The following is a 22709-nucleotide window of genomic DNA, read 5'->3' on the forward strand; positions in this document are numbered from 1 at the left end:
CATCTCATTTAAATGAAGCATACTATAAGTATAGTATAAAGATAGTAACGATGATGTCTTACATCAGAAAAGTCCAGCAAGGTGTCCCAGGTGATGGGCAGAAACCATGGAACAAATTCATTATGTATCAAAAAGTGTTCATGTTCTGGATAATGTGACTGTGGAAATGCAGATTTGGGAACAGTTATGTGAAGGCTTCTTCAACCATCTTTGATTACGTAGGGGATATTATTACTTGTGTCATTAAGACACACGGAACAGTAGGGCCTTGCAATCTGAAAACACTTTTGTTCCTTTTGTGGGAAGTTAAAACTAAGTGTTTCTTGGGACGCTTTTATCTTGTGGCCTCTGGTATTTGACTGTCAGAATTCAAGGGTTTGTACTTTTTGTATCACTTGAAGAACTTAAAACCTTTGTGCTTGGTTTTGGACTCTTGTCCATGTTTCTTGTATTTTCCTAGTCTCATTGGGGATAAGGAATATGTTTTATAACATTATTTGACAGATAGGACATTTAACAAACAAGAACATACGATGTACTTGTTCTTTGTCAAACTTGTGTGTTTGCTGTTTTAAATTTGAAAACATTTGACACACTTACATCTTGTTTTTGTAGCCTCTTTTCCATGGAGCTCTGTTAACCCAGGGAAAGCTGTACTACCCCATACTTAAGCCCAGGGCCCCCCATGAATATGGGGTTTAGTTTGGAGGTGTTCTATAAAAGGTATGAGAATTTCCTTCCTGATTATTTCTTGAGATGATTGGCATTTACCAAATGAAGTTTCTCATCTTTGTTCTGGATTTTTCTTAGATGCAATTTTTGAAAGATTTTCTTCAATTTCTCAGAAGAGGTGGATCTTAAAGCTTATTAACGATGTGATCACTTGCAAAGATACTGGGGCTAGCAACATGCAGTTCTGTCTTTGCATGGGGTTCCATAAAGGTCCACTGGGATTCCTTTCCAACAGTATGTTGACATTGGGGCATGGAATGCCATCTGTCTCAGTTATAAAATCTGTTCTGTAAGAAGAAGGTAGAATGACTTTTAAAAATGGGAGTAGGAGGAAGTGAGCATGTCACATATTGATAACATCTTTGTGAACATGGGAACTTTAAAAAATACACAAGGGTGTTACAGGAAGTATTAAAAAGGACCTCCGGCAAGTTCCTGCGCTAGTGCTGGCAAGGCAATGTGGATCCACAAACCCCACACCAGGACAAGGCTCTTGGTAGCCTGCCAATGGATCTGCAAACTCTGGGTTAGGCCCAGGCTCTCATGAACTGCCAGCCTGCCCACTTTCTAGTCCCCACTCAGCCAACTCTCTGGTGGGGGGCCCTGCGAGTTCATCTTGCTTCCACACAATGCCCACATATCCCTTGGTCTGACCCCCCAATTACCTGATAGAAGCATGACTCAATGTTTAATTAGTTAGCCAATTAGATTTATGTATATGTAAAATCACAATTTACAAGATGCCAATACAGTAATTCCAGAGCCAGTTGATAATGATAAAAGCTTTTCCCCACTATTTCTAACCTTATAAAAACTTAGCTATTTATGGCTAGTAAATGCCACACAGGTCCATGTCAGAAGCCATCTCAGCTCTTCCCCTTCTCCTTCTGCGACCTCTGAAACCTCAACTCCTAGCTCTGTCTCCCTTTTCCTGTCCAATCACAGGCCTTCCACTGCCTGCAGCACAAGGGAACATATGACGATGTGTAAATGTCCTTGAAATTTAGAACTTACAGTGCCAAGGCCAGAGTTAGGAGGAAGATCCATTTGTGGGACTGTTTGCTTGGTTATCATTTATATGTAAGCATTTACTTAAAGAGATGGTGCGTGTTCCATTAAACACACTTCTGGAGTGTGATCAAGCAGGTCAAAAATTCCTTTGTATACCTTATTCAGAGACACAAGCTCACAAAGCTCAGGTGTTGTGATGAGAATGTATAATATATTGCAGCAGAACTATTATAGATTTAGCAAGCCCTTAATTACCGAGTCCTCATAGGCAAGTCAGGTAGAGTAGGCCAGAACCGTTTGGTGATAGTCTGACCACACCATTGGCATCTGATGTGTGATGCAGTGAGAAAATGGAATTGATTCACCATCTAGAATAATGCATCAAGTAGTGGATCTCTTCTCTGAGAAAGCCATCAGTGCTTTTGTTACAAAAGACATCCTTATAAATGGCGATTCTGTCTAGAGACTGTCGCTATGGGTGACCCCTATGCCTGTTCCAGTTATCCAGAGCTTGGGTATCTTTATGGCCAGGATTATCTTTAGAAAAGATTAACCAGTATAAAGGAGCACAGTCATCACTGGGTGTTTTGGCTAGGAGTAAAATCAGTTCAGATTGCCAGGTAGGCTTATTGATGACTGCGGACTCTGATCTAGAAAGTATAAATTAAGTTTCTGATAAAATGTATGCTATGCCATTATGTAATCCTCTGGCGTGGTATGATTAAAGATTATGTAATCCAAATGGAATGAGCAAATCTACTGACACCTGCAGATATCTCCTTCATTCCAACTTTGCTTATAATGAAGTAATACACACACACACACACACACACACAATTATATGTATACACATGCCACAAGATCATTGATATTTTTTCATAAGCATTTTTAAATTATAGGCCATTTTGAACTCTCTTGGAAGAAACAAGGGAATTCCTTGAGTTGTTTCTACATAAGGGCACCATTTATAACCTCTTATGGGTTGGACACAGCAGAGTTTGGTTCTGTTTACATGCTAAAGAGCTCAAGATCTTTGCAGACTGATTCCCTTCTTGGCGCCCTCTAAGCCTCTCACAGAGGCTGCATTCTCAGTTTCTTGGACCACTACTCCTTGAGCTTCTGGGGGCTCGTCTCAGATGTGTCTTGAATTCTAGACCACGTGCGGTGTATTTCCTTGTTCTCTGAACACCAGAAGAAACAAGGACCGATAAAACCCCCCTCTAATTGCTGCTTCCATGAAGGATGAGAACTCTATCTTTACCTAGCATAGAAATGTCAATAGAATGGCTGTTACCTCTCACCTTGCACATACGTTTCCAGATAAATCAGTTTGAGTTCTTAATAAGGCAGGTAAACCATTCAAATCATATACAGGAGTAGGTGAGGTTGAAGCAAAATGTTTTTATTTATTTATATAAACAAAGCAAAATTCAGTGAATTTGCTCCCTGCTATACAGACACAGCTCAAACTGGGGAGCTGGGGGTAAGTTGTTAAGCAGTATGGATTGGATCTGGTGTGTCGAGTTATTGGCATCTGATAGCTCAGCATCACACAAAAGAGCTTCTAACAGAACAAGGTAAGGGCCTCCATCTTAATACTCATCGAAGAATGGAAAGTTAGGGTGAGCCTTAAACCTGCAGTAAGAGAGAACAATGCACAATGCTTCTGGTGACTGTTTATATAGTATACAATTTCTACATAGATGCCACTGGGGTGGAAATTGAACACTGTTTCCTGGTAAATGTAGATGACCTGTGTTCTTACTTTTAAAAAACAGTACTGTATAATAGATCTGAGGAAGAACACATGAGCTGTTTAAATTATATTTTCCTTGGAACTTAATACATAGAGATCCCAGAGACAATCAATCAAAGATATAAAGCAAATAGTCTTTTTCTGTAAATTCTCAATGCAGCAGAAACCTACTTTTGCCTTGTTTTGGATTGGGTAAGTCAAGTTACATATTTGACAATAAGAATACCTTTGAGGTGCTGTGAGGTGACTCAAAAGGTAACAGGGCTGGTTGCCATCCCAGGTGACTTATGTTCCTGGGACCCACATGATGGCAGTACAGAATCAACTTCTGCCAAGTTGTCCTATGACCTTTGCTTCCATAGTTTGCACATCATATTAAATACATATCAAATTAAAAAATAACAAAAACTTAGAAAATACTTTTAGGTGATAAAGAAACTGATATCAGCTTGGTGTCATTTTTTTTTTAAAAACAACATTGATTATTCACCAGCTACTTATGACACAGATTTACACGTAGCGGGAGTGTCATCCGTGACTGAAGTTTCTTGTTCAAGGAACTTACTATAAGAAACTAATGATGTAGCGTGAAACTGATAAAATGATTATCATTTTTATAGGAGTAAAAATCATGGATTGCTTGCCATTACTTCCAGCTCTTTGAAAAGGTGTGCTTACTTCATTATTTTCCTCTATACTATTAGAATATTAGCAATATTTTACTGATATAGGTAATCACCCACCTAATGACTTTGGATCACATGAAACTATGCATTCTAGTACATTCCATATGTTAGCATGCTTAATTTGAATTAATTATGATTAATTTTCTCACAAGGAAAAGAAATTTCCTGCTTAATCTCTTTTATGTTATGCATCTTTTTGCAAATCCTATAGACTTGAAGATAGCATGAAGGAGAGTTATGATCATTCATTGGTTAAACATTTTCCGGCACAGGTATAGATGTCCATCAACAGATGAATGCATGATGAAAATGCATGTACATTTGCACAATGCAATTTAATTCAATGTGAAGAATAAACAAAGTTATGAAACATGAAAGAAAATGGATGAAATGCAAAGTACTACATTAAGTGATGCAGCCCAGTCCCAGAAAGACAGCTCATGCATGCTTTCTTTCCTATGTGGAGTCTAGGTACTCACTTTTATATATGTGTATTGAAGTGAGAGTGGGTAAGGGCAGGAGTCAGAAAACTAGAGAGGCTGGTGAGTGTGGAGAAGAAACTTTAAGAAGTCGAATGGGGAATTTCAGAACACATACTTGACAAGACAGAGGAACTGGCAGTAGAAAGAGACGAGTGAGGAAGGTGGCCAAGGAAATGGAAAATGGAGTGTGAGGGGACATTCAGTCAAAACTAGGCTTATGTGAAAATGCCTTAAGGAAGCCTGTTGCTTTGCATGCTAATTAAAAAGTGTCTCTGGCAATCGGGCATTTTTCTGCACACTATTTGTAAATGTTTTTTCACTACCACCTCTTTAGACTCTGCTTTCAGATCTCCAAGTGGCAGACCAACAATACCAAGTGATCTATTTACCACAGTAATCCTGATATTCTTGAAAAAATATTTGTCTTAGTCATGAATACATATACAAAGAAAATATGAGGATTGATATTGTACAGTCATTACATTAGTAAGAATCAATAAGTGATTCCATACAGAGAGGGGTGAGAGCTGTTGATCAACTACCACAGGGATGGTGGCCTTGTCTTTGCTCTGATAAGGAATAGAACAGATTTCTAAAATGGCACAACTGATCATTACAATATTCAAACACATGGCATTGAAATATGAAGATTGTATATCTACAGGATACACATAGAATCACAACTCAATAAAGACTCAGCAATGATGCTGGCTGACACAGTGCACTCCATGCAATACATGGATACAGGAGGAGCAGGTGCATCAGATCAAGGTGATCCTGTATCTGCCACCCCATTTGCTGTGCTCAAGAGCAAAACTCTGACAGAGTCTAGAAAGAGCATTATGCAAATCTGTGTCTTCTCTACTCATCTTTGATGCCCTCATATTGAGGTCACTTCTGACAGACATGCTATTAAAATATTCTCCTTAGAGAATAAGTAGAGAACCATCAAAATTACAAAAAGCTATTAAAGTTACTTACATATTAGCAGGAAAGTACCGAAGATTTCTGTCCAGGCCATTTAAAATTTCCATGTCATCTGAAGCCAATTGGAAATCAAAGACCTATTATAGAAGAAAGGTTATTTTAAATATTTATTTATGAAATATGAGTCAATCTTTATCAGAGACGGTAATTAAAATGTCTGTGAAGTTTTCCCTATTCCTAAAGTCACCAGTGAAACATTCAAGTGAATCTTAAAGACCAGATTAAGAATGAAGTAGAAATATATCATCATACACAATATGGAATACTACAGACAAAAGAAGAACTATAGCTGATGTGATTCAAAAGAGATACTGTCATATATGTGAAAGTGCAGAGATAGTTTTGAAAATGTACTTCAATAATTTTCATGGGTACAGCTGAATTTGTATATCCCATACATGAAGAGTTAGGATGAAAAAAAGTTATTTTACATTTATTTAAAGTAGTAATTGCCCAGTTATTAATCATTCCTGGTGAAAGGACTCAGAATCTGGCTTGAAGAGGACCCTCACTGTAAATAATTCCAGCCAGTTTTATCATGGAGATGACACTATCTAACTGGTACAGCATTAACACATGGGTCTAGAACTCATCGGTGTTACTCCAAAATAGTGTTAGAGAGAAATAAATAATAAAATATATCAACAATTTAAAATCTGACATATTTAGGTAGATGTGCTACTTAGTTTATTAATTTTTCATACCTTTGAAAATTCCCAAAAGAAAAATGAAGGATGTGGTAAGCAAGAAAGATGCAGCTTAAGAGTCCTGGTGTGCTCAGTGGGAGACCTAGACCTGCTGTGACTTGATGCGCAGAGGCAGGGGTGGGGTGGGAAGGGAGAGGGGGTGGGCCGGAAGGATCTGTGGTCTGTGTGAGGGGGCACTGGGAGGAGAGGACAGCTGACATTGGGATGTAAAGTGAATAAATAAATAAATTAAAGAGTTCTGGTTCCCCATCTCTTCATCACCTGCATGTTCTCTCTGATTCTCTCCTCGTTGAAACTCTTGGCCAGGGCCACAATCCCACGCTGCAGCTGGTAGCGAAGGGCGACCAGGGCTGGAGTCCGTTTGTACTTCTTGGCCATGGCGCAAAGAACTGGATCGTCCAAGAGAACTGGGGTATCCTCATTAGTACTGGATGGAGAGAAGAATTCCAAAAATTGTACTCTGTGTGTGTGTATGTGTGTGTGTGTGCGCGCGCGCGCGCACGCACATGCTAGGATTGAGCATAGACAAAAATGGCTACAAGAATCCAGGAAAGCAGTCAGTGGACTAGCAGCTGATTATCCTCTGAGACCTCTCAAAAATAACCCTCACTTTGACTACCAGTGAATTCCAGAAACCTGACTATGTAGAACTAATAATCTGTTAACAACGGTGGCTAGGAGATGAATTCTGCTGTTGTCGTTACCAGTATTTGTATCTTTGAGTTCCCAGGGCACCATAGGCAACCAGAATGATGTCATTCATCTTGCAGTAACCCAGCAGCTTGCTCTGGTTGAGATAAAGATGGCATTCTACCTGTTCATAAAGAGAATAGAAAGGTATCAAAGTATATAAATTCTCATACTGATAACAAAGAGGAATATTAAAGGAAAGAAAGCTGAATAAAAATAACCAATATTAACAGAAATCTGTATGGAAAGTATCAATACTGTATCATGATAGTTTTACAAATGAAACATCTCTCTTGGGAAGTTAAAATAAAATAAATAGCATTTTTGAGATTCGGTAATCCCATGGGCCAGGTCTCGGACGCTTAGTACCAACTTCTGCTATGGCAGACGTAACAAGTTCCATGTCATTCCATGTGGAAGGAGACTGATTTCACAGAGGTTTAAATAATGAAGAGTAGACTAAAGTGAGGATTTGATCAAATATTCAATCGAAGTAAAGTCTGAAGGAAATTGTTAAAAAAATTTTGCCAGTGATATTGAGTTGATTTCTACCTCAAAAGAAGAATAGTTAAAATAAGAACAAGTACAGAGAAGGACACACACACATACACACACACATTCACACACACACACACACACACACACGCACAGAGAGACAGAGACAGAGAGAGAGAGAGAGAGAGAGAGAGAGAGAGAGTAGGAGAAGGAGAGGGAGAGGGAGAGGGAGAGGGAGAGGGAGAGGGAGAGAGAACACAAAAAGTATTGCCCTCTAATGGTGGTTGTTATTATAGTAACATTTTTATAATCAAATTATCTTTATACTGATTTATCATGTAAGAAAGTGAATTGCAAAATCAATAGAATTGTTAACATCTAATGGGGAAAATTTCACAGGTCTCACTCCTAGATGAACACGGGCAACTTGGGATGGGGTCCTTTACTGGTTGTCTGATGCAGAGTGGCCAGCTGAAACCATATACATACAATTAGCAAAGCTGGACTCAATAACCTAGATATCAAGAGAGCCACCCAATTAAAAAATGTGGTGGAGATCTGAACAGAATTTTCAAGAGAAGAAATGTAAACGGCTGAGAAACACTTAAAGAAATGTTCAATATCCTTAGTAATCTGAGAAATGAAAACTACTTTGAGATTTCATCTTATACCTATCAGAATGGCTAATGATCAACCAAACAAGTGATAGTTTGTGCTGGCAAGGATGTGGAGTAAGAGGAACACTCATCTATTGCTGATGGGATTCAAAGCATGTTCAGGCACTGTGAAAATTAGACTGGTGGTTCCCCAGAATGATGGAAATCTGTTTGTGTCAAGATCCAGCTGTGCCACCGCTCTTAGGCCTATATAGAAAGGACTTTATCCTACCACAGGGATACTTGCAAATCCACGTTCATTGCTGCCTTATTTTGTAAAATAATAGCCAGAAACTGGAAACAACCTGAAGAGTTGAAAGGATAAAGAAAATGTGGTACATTTACAAAATTACATATTGATAAGCTGTCAAAAAATCATGAAATTTTCAGGCAAATGGATGGAGCTTGTGTAGGTATGTAGGTAACCCAGATCCAGAAAGACAGCTATGATGTGTATTCACTTATATGTGGACATTAGTTAAGTCAATGATAAGCAAAACTACAGCCTGTAGAACTACAGAAGTTAGATAGAGTAAGGCAATAGAGAGGACAGATAGATCTCATGAGGAAAAGGAAACTGAATATATAGTTGTAGATAGATGAAAGAGAGAACCAGAATGGGAGGGTCATGTGGGATGCAGAGAGGATGATGGGGGAATAGATACAGGGAGAGACAGATAAAACTAAGAGCAATTTGAGTGGTAGAAAATAAACCAAATTAGAAGCTTTCTAAAATAATGTATGTATATAAAGGTGATCTAAATGCAATCACCAAATAATGGGAGGTGGGGGGAGACAGAGTTCCAACTCACTATCTCTTGTCAGCAAATAAAGCTCCCACCACCAGGATTGGGATACATTTAATTGAGTTGTTGGCCAAAGGGAATCCTCAAACAACACAGGCTGTAGCCAAGACTATAGATTGCTCTTCTCAAACCGACCACAAGTTCTCACTGCTGAAGACAATACCTACACAACTCATTGAACATGGAGAAGTTTTGTTGGTGCCTAGACAGATGATTTCTTCTAGCATCTTTGGTACAGGAAGGTACCCTGCATGCTATGAAAGGAAAAATGCAAACACCAGCTCAGGTGGAATCCCTTTGTTCTACAATGGTGGCCTGCCTGCAAGATATGCTAATGCAATGGAGGCATAAAGCTTGTAGCAGTAGCCAACCAATGTCTGATTTGCCTTAAGGCCCACTCAGTGAGATGGAACTCATACTAGACATTATTTGAGTGGTCCAGAACCTGAGAGTAGGTGGGCCAGGGACCTAAGTTAAAGCCAATACTACCCTTCTACTAAAAGATCATAGCAATAAAATGACTTGTAATGATATTCTGCTGTATTCATTTGTCAGTGCCTTGCTCTGCCATCAGTAGAGTAGCTTTCTCCTGCAGTAAATGTGACCAAATACAGAGACTCATTTTGCAGAGAGAGAGAGAGAGAGAGAGAGAGAGAGAGACCCTGGGACACCCAGCCCTAAAGGGGATGTCTCCATCAAATTCCTTGCCACAGGGCTCAGGGACCTTTGGAAGAGGGAGTGGAAAGAGCAGAAGAACCAGATGAGATGGAGCACACTGAGGAACCAGGGCTCGCTAGATCAATAGGATGAATACACAATGAGCTCCAGGACCCAGGCAGTGGGCAAAGGGCCTGTGCAGGTCTGCAGCAGACGGGGTCCTAGAGCAGAAAAGAGAAGTGGACACCCGTGCCCATCCCTAACACAACAGCTCTCTTCTATTGATAACCACATGCAAGTGAAAATTCGGTTTCCTCCAAGGGATTCTCACTCGGGAAACAAACTTCTCTTAAGGGAAAACTGCATGCCCAATAGTAGATGGCCAAAAGAAAGCAAATTCAATTTCATCTTTGTAGGCTCCTTGTATTATAATGTCCTGTTTTTTTCTTTTTTTAAAGTTTATCCTGTCTATGATTCTATCCATGTATCTAGGTATCTGTATGTATGTATGATCTACTATCTGTCTATCATCTATTATCTAGATGGATATCATTTACTATCTATCTATGTATCTATCTATGTATCTGTCTATGTATCTATGTATTTGTCTATGTATGTATGTATGTATGTATGTATGTATGTATCTATATTTATCTATCGACCGTCAATCATCTATTATCTACTATCATCTATGTATGTATGTACGTACATATGTACGTATGTATATATGTATCTATCTATTTATCATCTATTATCTTCTATCTATCATCTATCTATGTATTTATCTATTATTTACTATCTATCATCTATGTATGTATGTATCTATCTTTCTATTTCCCTATCTCCCTATCTATCTATCTATCTATCTATCTATCTATCTATCTATCTATCTATCTATTATCTACTATCTATCATCAATCATCTATCTATATTTTTACATAAAATTAAAACATATACCACAGGTCCTTTGCATGTATTATGGATTCCAGTATTATGGATTCATGTCTTTTATGAGATTTCTGAGTGTGTGAGGGTATTATTATCCATTAGAAGCCTTTTGCTTTCAAGTTAGAGATAGAGTGGGGATGGATCCAGATGGGAGAGGAGGTAGGGAGGAAGTTGGAGGAGTAGAGGGGGGGACCACAATCAGGAAATATTATGTGAGAAAATATATATCTTAAATAAAGGAGAAAGAAAGAAATCTTACCTTTACAAGGAAGAGATCTGACTAAGTTTAGTTTTACTAAATGATCAAATCTGATGTCACTTGTTGTTAGATTGTTTGTGATTATCTCAAGCTGCCATCAGTTAAATTTTGAAACACTTTTAATTTTTACCTTCGTTTGATCTAATACTGTAGGATCAATTATGGTTGAGAGCAGTTAATTTGTGGTGTTCTGCAGTATGTTGGAGTGAATAGTTATTTCTACAATTTACTTTCAATGGGTTCAGAAAAATATTAAACATATGTGTGCGTATGTGGAAAGATGTACTTGTCTGCATTATAGAACCTGGTAAATCAATCATTTAAGACCAGTGGTTCTCAACCCATGGGTCAAATTATCCCTTTACAAGGGCCACATTTCAGATATCCTACATACCAGATATTTACATTACAAATGATAATAGTAGCAAAATTGCAGTTATGAAGTAGCAACAATAATAATTTTACAGTTGGGGTTCACCACAACATGAAGAATGGTATTAAAGAGCCACAGCAGTAGGAAGGTTAAGAACTACTTGTTTGGACTCAGTGATATTTTGTATTATTCCTCCAAATGTTCTAAAAGTTTGAATGTGGTTCATTATAAAACCAATGTAAAATTACGACTTCTTTGTTGTTTGACATTTATATTTGAAAACAGTATGTCATTATGTATCTAATACATGAATATATGTCACATTTTTCCAAACAAGAGCATGTTTCTAATATGAAAGTTATGAAAAGTATTTCAGATCATACAATTGGCACACAATAGATATTTCAGGCACTGCATCAGCTCTAGGCATTATCACAATTTCCTGAGTATGGATTCATTTCATCTGCAGCCAGTATTGCCATACTCTCTCCACTGTTCCTAATTCAGCATCTCATCATTCTTAAGAACTCAGGACTAAATGTTCCTTCCTTCTGAAGTGTGACTAATGACTTCCTCCCCAAATGCTAGCCTTGACTTCTCTAAATTATTTCATACTATGGTCTGCCTTCACCATTGTTTTGCTTTACCAAGCAAAGACACAGTCATGAACTCTCTCAGAACCCTGGATGAAAGCTCTGCTCTTAGGCACCTTAAAAGAAAGATGAACATGTAGGGAGGACACACAGATACCTGTCAATAGCACAAGAAGAAAGGATAGAAAACCTGAAGGAAAGTAGAGAAAGAACCTCACCTGGTTGCACACAGGCTTGTACTTGAGCCCTGGCTTGTTCAGGATCATCTCCAGCTGTCTGTGGTTAAAGTTGGACACGCCGATGGACTTAGCCAACCCTGCATCCTTACACTTCTCCATGGCCTAGGGTAAGAAGACATTAGTGAAGAATGATGTATGCAATTGGAATCCAGTGATAGAAATGCACAGCTATGTTGCTAGACAGAGGAATGATAAGAAAAGAAAATGCAGCTAATGGTTATTTATTGTTAAGAAGTTAAAGGTAATAAATGAAATGTCAGAAGAGATAATGATACGAAGGTAGAGACTGTATCCACCCTCCTTAGGCAGTCATGATTATCATAAAGGGAGGGACGCAGGCTATCTCCTCCAGTCCTCTTACACTCTGTTCTGCTCTGAATTCCCCTATTACTCATGCAGAAGAGTCACGGCAAAGACTGTAATATCTACAGTAAAGGGCACTCATCTCTTTCTTACATGTGGAGTTGTGTGACCTAGATTTCTCCTTACTGTTTTTCAGTAGCATTCAGAGTTGGCTCTTTGACAGTGTCATCCATGTATTATATAGTGCATTCAGATTACTGTAACCCTCACTCTAATCCTATATCTATTGCCCATCTCTTCCCTCCAAGCCTCCTTTCCACATTTAATATCCTTCTGTTCTAAGGCCCTCAGTATTCAACCAGGATCATCTATATGACCATGGATTTGGAAATTTCTATTGGTGCCTGGTGGTTTCCTGAGTAGATACCAGCTGAAGACAATAATTGCCCCTTTCCTAAAACTTATCATCAATAGTCAGTAGTTCAGCAGGGAGAGAGAGGGCCTCCATGAGTCCCTTCATGATGACAGGTTCAATCTTGTGCAGGCCTACTCAAAGGGGAGGGGGCCCACGTGGTGAGAGACCATGTCTGCATTGTTTATATCATGCTCAGAAAACAACATTTCACAGGGCTTGTTTTTTGTGGCTTTTACATTCTTCCTCCTTCTCCCCGAGGTATTCTCTGAGTCTAACTCAACCATAACATTCTCTCGTTGTCCTTTTATTCTTTTACCTGTGGCATTTGTTATAATCACTCACCTCCCATGTATCACAGAGATCCACTGTGTCAAGTATTAAGTTTCCATGCTCATCTTGAGGTAAAAGCTCATCTCCTGGCTGAAATAGTAGCAGCTGTTAGAGACATGTTAACATTTCCTCCGGTAGTTCTGCTCCCGCACAAGTTTATGGCTGGGAATTAAGTCCCTAATATACATTAAACATCTTTTCATATGTTAAAACAGTGCTTTTTGTGCAGAATTGTAAGTGATGTCTTTCAGCAACAGTCCTTGGCATTTTTTATATGCTTTATGTGATCATAAAAAAATACAATTCCATATCATGTGTAGTGTATCAGTTGACTCGAGTTACTTCTAATCCATTTCCCTGTTATAATGCTGATCTTTCTCTGGGAAAGTATGGCATTGATTTAAGGCAATTGTGTGATGTAATCTTGACACAGGATAACAATCAGGGTTCTGATTGATGGACTTGAATACACTGCGTGCATGAATGATAGAAAGTTCAGAGAAAGAAAAAATCATTTCTCAAGATGAGCTTTGATGTTGGAACATTTAGCAAACCATCAAATACTAATGAGCATGAGTTTTGAGTTAAAGGACAGATTTACCATCAATAGAAGTATCTGAAACAAAAACTGACCAAACCTCTACTAATATAGAAGAAGCAAGGTATGGATAAGTGGTGATATTCCCAAAGAATACTCCTTTTCTCATTTATATGACATGGAAAACATTTTTTACATAAGTTATCCTGAGTAGTGTATTATAGGATTTTTTTGCATTTTATTTATCTTTGTGTGTGTGTGTGTGTGTGTGTGTGTATGATCAGAGGACAACTTGTAGGAATCAGTTCTTTTCTTCCATCATTTCTGCAGCCATATATTGTTGTTTTATAACTCATTTAGTATACTGAGAGCCTATATTTTAGAAGCTAAATCCCTCTGCTTACAAAACGAGGGTCATGTTGATAGCTGAAGTTAGATAGCTAGACATTACAAATTGCCTACCTTCAGAGATACTGGGAAATGAATGAGATAGAGGTCTACGTAGTCCAAATTAAGTTTCCTCAGTGAATTTTCCAAGCTGGGTCTGACCAACTCTGGACGATGAGAAGTTGACCAAAGCTAAAGAGGATGGATAATGGAAATTGTGCTGGATTAATAAGTTTTCATACTCAGTGGCTTTCTGTCAGCTGGTATTGAGAAATTGAGAAAGTGCTAGAAAACTGACCACAAGAAATATACTCACTTTTTTCCTCAATATCTATTTTATAATGGTGTCCACTTATATAAACTCTCATATACATGGTTATTATTAGTAAATATGACAAATATGGAAGGGAATTTCTCAAGACACAAATACATTATCAGTTCACATTGGAATTATGTATTAGAAAACAGTTTAATATTTCAATTCTCTCATTCACTGAACTCATTGAGAACAATTAAATAGCCCTTTACTTTATATAACTAAAGAGAAGTCTTTTTAATATTTCAATATATTGTAGACACTGTACTAGATAGTTTAGCTATTTCTTAATTTCACACCTAGGGGTTCTTTTATAATATTCTGTCACAGTTTTTATCTTTTAACCAAACTTGGTGGTCAAGACAACAATTTTAAATTTTGCTTTATATATAAATTTCCTAAAATCATGACTTTTAATGTAAAATCCGACAACTACTTAAATTTTCTTTATAATGTAGATAATTTCTTATGCATAAATCTGTATCTATATGATGATTGATATTCATAATTATAAGTTTTAGAAAACTGGACTTTACATTTAGCTTATGAATTTAAATATAGCAATGATGAGAAGCCATCACCCCAACCATGTTCAGTACTGAATGCAATGTGTGGATATCCATGAATAAAAGATGGCCAATAAGCACAATTCGCCAACTTCAGGTTTAATCATACATTGTTGTCTAAATACATCCCTTTTTAATTAATTTGTAAAATCATGCAGGGTGTATAGAACATACCTTCGAAGTATAGAATATATCTTCCCTTTTCACAGTGCCATCTTCAATCTTGCTTAGAATGGCCTGGCCTACCTCTTCTTCATTCTGGTACAGGTGAGAACAATCAATATGGCGGAACCCAACGTCTATTGCTATTTTGGTGGACTCCATAGACTTTTTCTTGAGATGCTAAAGAAACAGAAATAAATAGTATTTAGAGATCTGTATGACTGAGTCTAGAATCAACACCCCCCCCCCCCATGTTTTCAGTCAGTTCTGCTTGGAGTAATGGATCTAGCCACGTTTTACTGGGTCGTTTGTAACTCAATAAACACATCGATGAGAGATATCAATTCCCAGAAAACCACAGGCTCTAATCTAAAAAAACCAACAAAGTGGCTAGTGTACTCTGTTAATCTTTTTCTAAGCAGTTAAATTATATACATATCAGAAATAAAAATGTGCAATAAAAATGAATATTCAGAAGATACAGATTTATGCATAAGAAATTATCTACATTATAAAGAAAATTTAAGTAGTTGTCGGATTTTACATTAAAAGTCATGATTTTAGGAAATTTATATATAAAGCAAAATTTAAAATTGTTGTCTTGACCACCAAGTTTGGTTAAAAGATAAAAACTGTGAACCAAACATACTATTTATTTGTTATTTACTAATTAAAATTAGCTTTTACTTCATCCCTTAAATTTGAGGGTAAGAAGAATAAAATAACTGTAGACATACTTTTTTGAAATAGTGTTAAAGGTTTTACCAGACAAGTAAAATCATAATAGTTTGTAATAGTTAATAGTAACATAATAGTTAATCATAATAGTTTGTTAAACAGATGTTGCTTGCGCTAATGGAAGAGCCTCAGAGGGACATAGCTAGAGCTCTTTTGAATGTGCTTTCTGGCTTTAGGAGCAGGCTTCTGTGTGATTAGGACAGCCCAGGGTAAGAGAGAGGGAAGCAACAGAGCCAGTACGAAAACATTTCCTTGTTTTGTCAAGCATTTTAGAAGCTGAAAAGTGAAAATTCATCAGTTGGATACATAAAGCTGCTTGTTCTTATCCTAGAAGTTTCATAGAGTTCTAAAGGTAAGTGTTTTTTTTTTTAAATCATTAAATCACGAATTTAAGATCACTACCAGAAAATTAATCACCAATTCTATCTATCTGTGAAAGCTGTAAGCTTCAGTAGTGAATGGTCTTAGCAATATATGCTCACAGCTACAATAGCAGTATGGAATCATGGGAATAACTAATTACTTTTTGTATGTAAGCCCTACCCCAAGACAGAACACGTATCTGGAGTCCTTATTGGGGTCATGAACCTGTGATCAGAAAGGTCATAGGCTCTAAACAAGAGCCTAAATAGCCATCTAATTAAACTGACTCTTAATCACTTATCCTTATATCCAGAGGTTAGTGAATCTCTCAACTGTCATCTGAGAAGGTAATCAGGATGTGATAGCTGAGAAAAGAATATGTTCTCAACAATAACAACTACAATTCTTTCTGAAAAGCCATGGACCCAAAAGAGAACAATGAGGGGTATAAGAAAGGGCTTAGAGGGAGGAAAGGAAAATGATGTAATCATGTTATAATTATGATCACAAAAATGAAAATAAATAATGAAAAAAGTCAAAGTGAAAATTTTGCCTAATCCTTAAATATATGCAAGTTAAATTTCTGGACTACAATAATAGCAATAAATGCCATGCGTTTCTTGGGGGCTGGGGACTAAAGTTATAGCTAAGGTTAAGAGTTATAGCAAGGTCAGTGTCCCTTCCCCCTACAGCACTGAGCTAGGCTTTTTAGCCTCGGGTCAACCCCTCCCCCCTGCTTTCAGCTTGTGTTATTCCTGGCCTTTGTTCTTCAGAGAACAATACAGCTGCTTTCACCTGCAAGCATGGCGGCCTCAGGCCGGTTTCACCTGGAAGCTTCCTGGATCTGTTAGACACGAAGTGCTCTTCTCGGATCTCTCCTTGAAGTCTGGGGGCAGGGATTTATTCCGAAGGCTATATATTGACTAAATATTATTAAAGCTTTGGTCATGATCAGCTAATGGCGTCCTGACTCAGTTCTCTTTCCTCACCTCCCCGTATATCCCCAGAATTCTCTTTCAGGTCTCCGGTTCACCTGTAGCTGCAGGCAGCAACAGGTCAGGAGTGCTTGCTGCTCCTGCAGAAGACCCATGTTTTGTTCTCACACACACGTGGCAGCTCACAGCCATCTCTAACTCCAGTCCTGTGCTATCTGACTTCTTCTGACCTTGTCATCATCAGTTTCTCATAGGTTATGGGTTGCCTCCAGCAAACCTAAAGAGTCTATAAACCACACTTGATTAATTTATAGATGTTTATATTACCTCATGGCGCTATCAAGTGGCTTATGTAATAAAACCTAGAAAGAGTTAATAGAATAGAACTTGGGGAAAACTGTGTGACTGCTAATGATTGCTAAAAGAGGTTGCATTAAGAATAACTTCTAAAAATAGCACTATTTATTATTTATTTTATGTGTGCATCTTTGTGTGTACAAGGGAAAGACAGAGAAAGAGAGAAACACAGAGAGACAGAAAACCACACGTATACACACACAGAGAGGGAGGGAGTGAGGGAGAGAGAAAGAGAGAAGAGAGAGAAAGGGAGGGAAGGAGAGAGTGACAGAGGGAGGGAGGGGGAGAGAGAGACAAAGAAAGACAGACAGACACACACACACATACAGAGAGAGAGAGAGAGAGAGAGAATATATATGGAGGTCAGAGGACAACTTTCTAGGGTCGGTTCTCTTCTTCTAGGTGGGGTAGTCAGGTCCTAAGCTTGGCAGGAAATACCTTAAACTGCTCAGCTATTTTGCTGACCCAAAGAGTGCTTTTTAGACACACTTAATACTGTGTTAAGAAAGATCTGTTGAAAATTGGGAAAAGATCTTCACCAACCCTACATCAGATAGTGGGCTAATATCCAATATATACAAAGAACTCAAGAAGTTAGACCCCAGAAAACCAAATAACCCTATTAAAAAATGGGGTACAGAGTTAAACAAAGAATTCTCACCTGAAGAACTTTGGATGGTGGAGAAACATCTTTAAAAATGCTCAACTTCATTAGTCATTAGGGAAATGCAAATCAAAGCAACCCTGAGATTTTACCTTATACCAGTTAGAATGGCTAAGATTAAAAACTCAGGAGACAGCAGGTGTTGGCGAGAATGTGGAGAAAGATCTGCTGGCGGGATTATAAGATGGTACAACCAATCTGGAAATCAGTCTGGCAGTTCCTCAGAAAACTGGGCATGTCACTTCCGAAAGATCCTGCTATACCACTCCTGGGAATATACCCAGAAGATTCCCCAGCATGTAATAAGGATACATGCTCCACTATGTTCATAACAGCCCTATTTATAATAGCCAGATGCTGGAAAGAACCCAGGAAAGAACCTCAACAGAAGAATGGATGCAAAAAATGTGGTATATATACACAATGGAGTACTATTCAGCCATTAGAAACAATGAATTCATGAAATTCTTAGGCAAATGGATGGAGCTGGAGAACATCATACTAAGTGAGGTAACCCAGTCTTAAAAGATCAATAATGGTATGCACTCACTAATAAGTGGATATTAGCCTGGAAAACTGGAATACCCAAAACATAATCCACACATCAAATGAGGTACAAGAAGAACGGAGGAGTGGCCCCTGGTTCTGGAAAGACACAGTGTAGTAGTGTAAGGCAAAACCAGAACAGGGAAGTGGGAAGGGGTGGGTAGGAGAACAGGGGGGCTTATGTGACTTTTGGGGAGTGGGGGGACCAGAAAAGGGGAAATCATTTGAAATGTAAATAAAAAATATATCGAATTAAAAAAAAAAAGAAAGATCTGTTGAACAAAGGGTTGTGAAACAGTTGGACTCTGGTAGGTAACATTAACAATTGCCAGGGGTGACAACTGGCCAAATTGCTATCACCTAGCTATTACTTTAAATTCAGAATTCAAAGTCTCCAGGTCCAGGCTTTCCCCTTCACACTAATGGCTGAAGGGCAGTTTTCTTCAGGGAAGAGAGGAAAGATGCAGTCTCTTGCACATGAGAGCCTGCAACTGAGCAGGCCTCTTCCATGCAGCTTTCCCTGATTTCTCCTCACCTGTAGGTTCTGACTGTATTCTCTGGCCTTTCTAAGAGTGGTACAGACAGATTATTTCCACTTTTACGTCTGTGAAATCAGCATTTGAAGTAGAAGAAAACCATACGTCAGTAAGAGAGCATGTTAGAATTTTCTACACACAGTTAATACCAACGAGCTTTGCTCCCTGCTCTCTCGAGAGCAGAGCTGTCTATTCCGCTGGGCACAAGTCTTGTGGCCCTGTATCCTATGTCTGTTGAAAACTGCACGCTGCATATGAATTTGATTTAGCACATTATTAATTAGTATGAGTCAACATTGTTTTTATTAATATGATATTTCTATGATGACGAGGCCCAACAGAAAAATCATCAAGTTGATATAAAGTTTGCTGTTTACAGCTTTGCTATTGCATGAAAGCCCAGGTAAGTGAGCCTGCAGGTGAGATCAGTGTGTTAGACAAATATCTGTAACAACTAGAAAGCTGTCTGCAGCTGAATAGATGGAACTCGGGGTTATCCTGCTAAGTAAATGTCCCCTAGAAACTAGAAGACACTGCCTCTGAATCTGGAAGCTTTAACCACAGAGCAGCTAGGGTGACTGTGAAGTGAAACACTCTTCCACTTGTTTGTCTGTGCATAACAATTTTAGAATGATGTATATATTTTTGAAAATGTCTTGATTAATGTAGTGATTTTATATCACTGATGATATTGTCATATTTCAGCACTATGTATGCAGTATACACCTGTCAATTATTTAGATTGACATTTCCCTTGCTTATAATTTCTTTAGCAAACTCTTATTTTTCTAGCACATTATCTAAAATATGATAGGTTATTGTGCACTATATTCATCCTAGAGTGTTTGCAAAAACATAATTTATTCCTTTGATCTAATTGTGTGTGTATCTAAGTTATGCAACCTTTATCCAACTTTATCTCCTAGCTGCTATCCTATGTAACCTATAGTCAATAATATTATATATTCCAGTAGAGTTTTTTTTTTCATTTTCTACTTATGGGAAAGAACATATAAACATTTGCTTTTCTGTGTCTGGACAGTTCACAATATCTCAAGGTTCCATCTATTCAGCTGCAGATAACAGATAGTTACTTTTCTATATGCATAATGGCCTAATCTTTCCCTCCCTCCCTCCTTCCTCCCCCCTCTTTTTATATCTGTGTATATGTGTGTGTGTCTGTCTGTCTATCCATCTATCTGTCTGTCTCATGTTTTCTTTTATCTTTCATTAGTTGCTGCACATTGAATTAATCCATGTATCAATTATTGTGAATGATGCCATAATGAAGGTTAGGATCTGTTTGCTATACCCAGTATACTTATTTTTATGTATAGCCAGAAATGGAATGTCCAAGTGATATGTAGCTTAGTAGTTCTGTAGGAAACTAAAACAAGCATTGGCATGCAAATTGACATAACAAGAATGGAATGGAAATCGACTTCATCCACATGAATCCATAGTCCAGAGTGATTCTCAATAAAGGCATGGAAGCAAGGATAAGAAACAGCACAGGCTGGGCTGGAGAAATGGCTCAGTGGCTAAGATTTGTTCTTCCAAAGGTCCTGAGTTCAAATTCCAGCAACCATATGGTGGCTCACAACCATCCATAATGAGATCTGACTCCCTTTTTTGGAGTGTCTGAAGACAGCTATAATGTACTTACATATAATAAATAATAAATAAAATAAATAAATAAATAAATATATTTTTTAAAAAACAGAAAGAAACATCACAGGCTTTTCAGCCACTAGGAGCTCTGAATATCCTCCTACAGAGGACAGAAGTGTGGCTGCAATTCCTTACCTGGCATACATATCAATCAAAATGAGCAAAAGAGAACTTAGATGATGAAACCACCAGGACGAACATGAAGGAATCTTTTTAAAACATTGCGTAGGCAATTTTTGGATATGTCTCTCAAAGCACAAGACACAATAGCAAAAGCAGACAAATAATAGTATAGAATAGAAAAGAATAGAAAGTTTCTATAGAATAGAAAGTTAAGAATCTTTCATATTATAGTAGAAACAGTCAGCAGAGTAAAGAAACAATCAACTGAATAGGAAAAAACATGTCATCCAATTATGACATGCTTGTATAATATATATTATCAGACAGTGATGTTAACTAAGTTTCAAATTTTCTCCTTTTTCTCAGAAGCAGATCTAAACTGAAGGAAGACCCAAAGACCAAGTAGTTAGTGATTACATGGTCAAACCTTAGCAGAGCACACAAAATATGCCTCTCTTCTATACAGTACAGCTCTAACCTGGTGAAGCAGAGGAGCAGGAGCCCATCAAAATCCCATAGGATTGGTACGTTTCATTCTTGCGGTATTTAATCCCCGGCCCTTAATCCCTGAACCATTTTTATTACCTCTTCAGTTGCATAGGTGCCAAAGCCCAGCACAGGAATGGAGTGACCATCATTTAATTCCATCTTCTGAATTTTGGAACTCATTCTCGGTCACTGTTCTGACCTAGAAGATCTTTCTTTCTCTGCTTTCACAAGCCAGCAAACAAGTGCAAATTATAGCCTCCGGTGCATGAGTAATCAGCAGTCAATGGGGTGGGGGCGGAGTGAACTCTGACCGTATTGAAGAAAGAATTGGCACCAGTCCATTTGTTTTTATACAGAAGAGAATTGGCGAGAACGTCCTACATAGTGACACATACATGATTTTATGTAATAAATGCTGTCATTAGAATACTCCACACATTATTTTAAGTTGCTTTATAAGAGACTGAGTGATTACTGACAATTTCTAGAGTAGAAAGCTTGAGGCGCTTAACGGTTTAGTTCTCTGTTGTTATGAAGACATACACTATGTACCCACTGTGTAGTATAGCAAAGTATCTCAGAAAACCTTCAATGGGGAAGGTTTTCGCCTCTGTTTCTCTTCCATCTTAATTTGGATCTTTTTTTCTAGAGCTAATGTCTACAGAACCCTTTCTACTACTTTCTCCTACCAGGCGTGATCCCCAGTTCTGTGTGAACACCCTACTCCCCGTTTCCTCTCCTGTTACCCACTTTCTGTGTTTTACAGTTTTAATGCAGTTTTCTTTTTTTGTGGTTTATACTTCTGGGAGAAATGAAGAATTGGAGACACATCATTATACCTTCTCACATAGAGCATTTTAGAGAAGGAAGTGAAATTTAAGGTTGGCAGACATAACAGAAAGTGACATAAAACAGGTTATACCAGTGATTAAATGCTGTAGAATTAAACAAACACATTTGCTCATCTGCACGGAAAGCTACAACAATAGAAAGTGACATAAAACAGGTTATACCAGTGATTAAATGCTGTAGAATTAAACAAACACATTTGTTCATCTGCATGGAAAGCTACAACATTGCCTAAAGCTAAATTCTGAAGAGGTTTTATGTATCGAAAATACTGGTGTTGCAACATTGTCAAAAGACTACATTCAGAAGAGGGTTTATGTGTCCAAAATACTGGTATTATAACA

At 37.9% G+C, this 22709-nt stretch overlaps 1 protein-coding gene across 2 annotated transcripts; it reads right to left on the minus strand.

The window, feature by feature from the left end:
- Nucleotides 1-293: 293 nt before the first annotated feature.
- LOC127665255 (aldo-keto reductase family 1 member C18) lies at nt 294-21765 on the minus strand. Of its 2 annotated transcripts, none has more exons than XM_052157711.1 (9): nt 21613-21765; nt 15107-15274; nt 14126-14242; nt 13138-13215; nt 12057-12179; nt 7066-7175; nt 6623-6788; nt 5649-5731; nt 294-1019 (listed from the first exon to the last, which is right to left on the minus strand). In XM_052157711.1, exons 1-9 carry the CDS (start codon nt 21694-21696, stop codon nt 842-844), a joined length of 1107 nt encoding a protein of 368 aa, XP_052013671.1. In that variant the 5' UTR covers nt 21697-21765; the 3' UTR covers nt 294-841. The 2 variants fall into 2 exon arrangements, with proteins under 2 accessions (XP_052013671.1, XP_052013672.1); XM_052157712.1 differs by lacking the exon at nt 294-1019 and adding an exon at nt 3125-3378 and having other exon boundaries at nt 21613-21764.
- Between the last annotated feature and the right edge of the window lie 944 nt (nt 21766-22709).

Source organism: Apodemus sylvaticus, chromosome 14, assembly GCF_947179515.1.
Source record: "Apodemus sylvaticus chromosome 14, mApoSyl1.1, whole genome shotgun sequence".
In the NCBI taxonomy this organism is placed as follows: Eukaryota; Metazoa; Chordata; class Mammalia; order Rodentia; family Muridae; genus Apodemus; species Apodemus sylvaticus.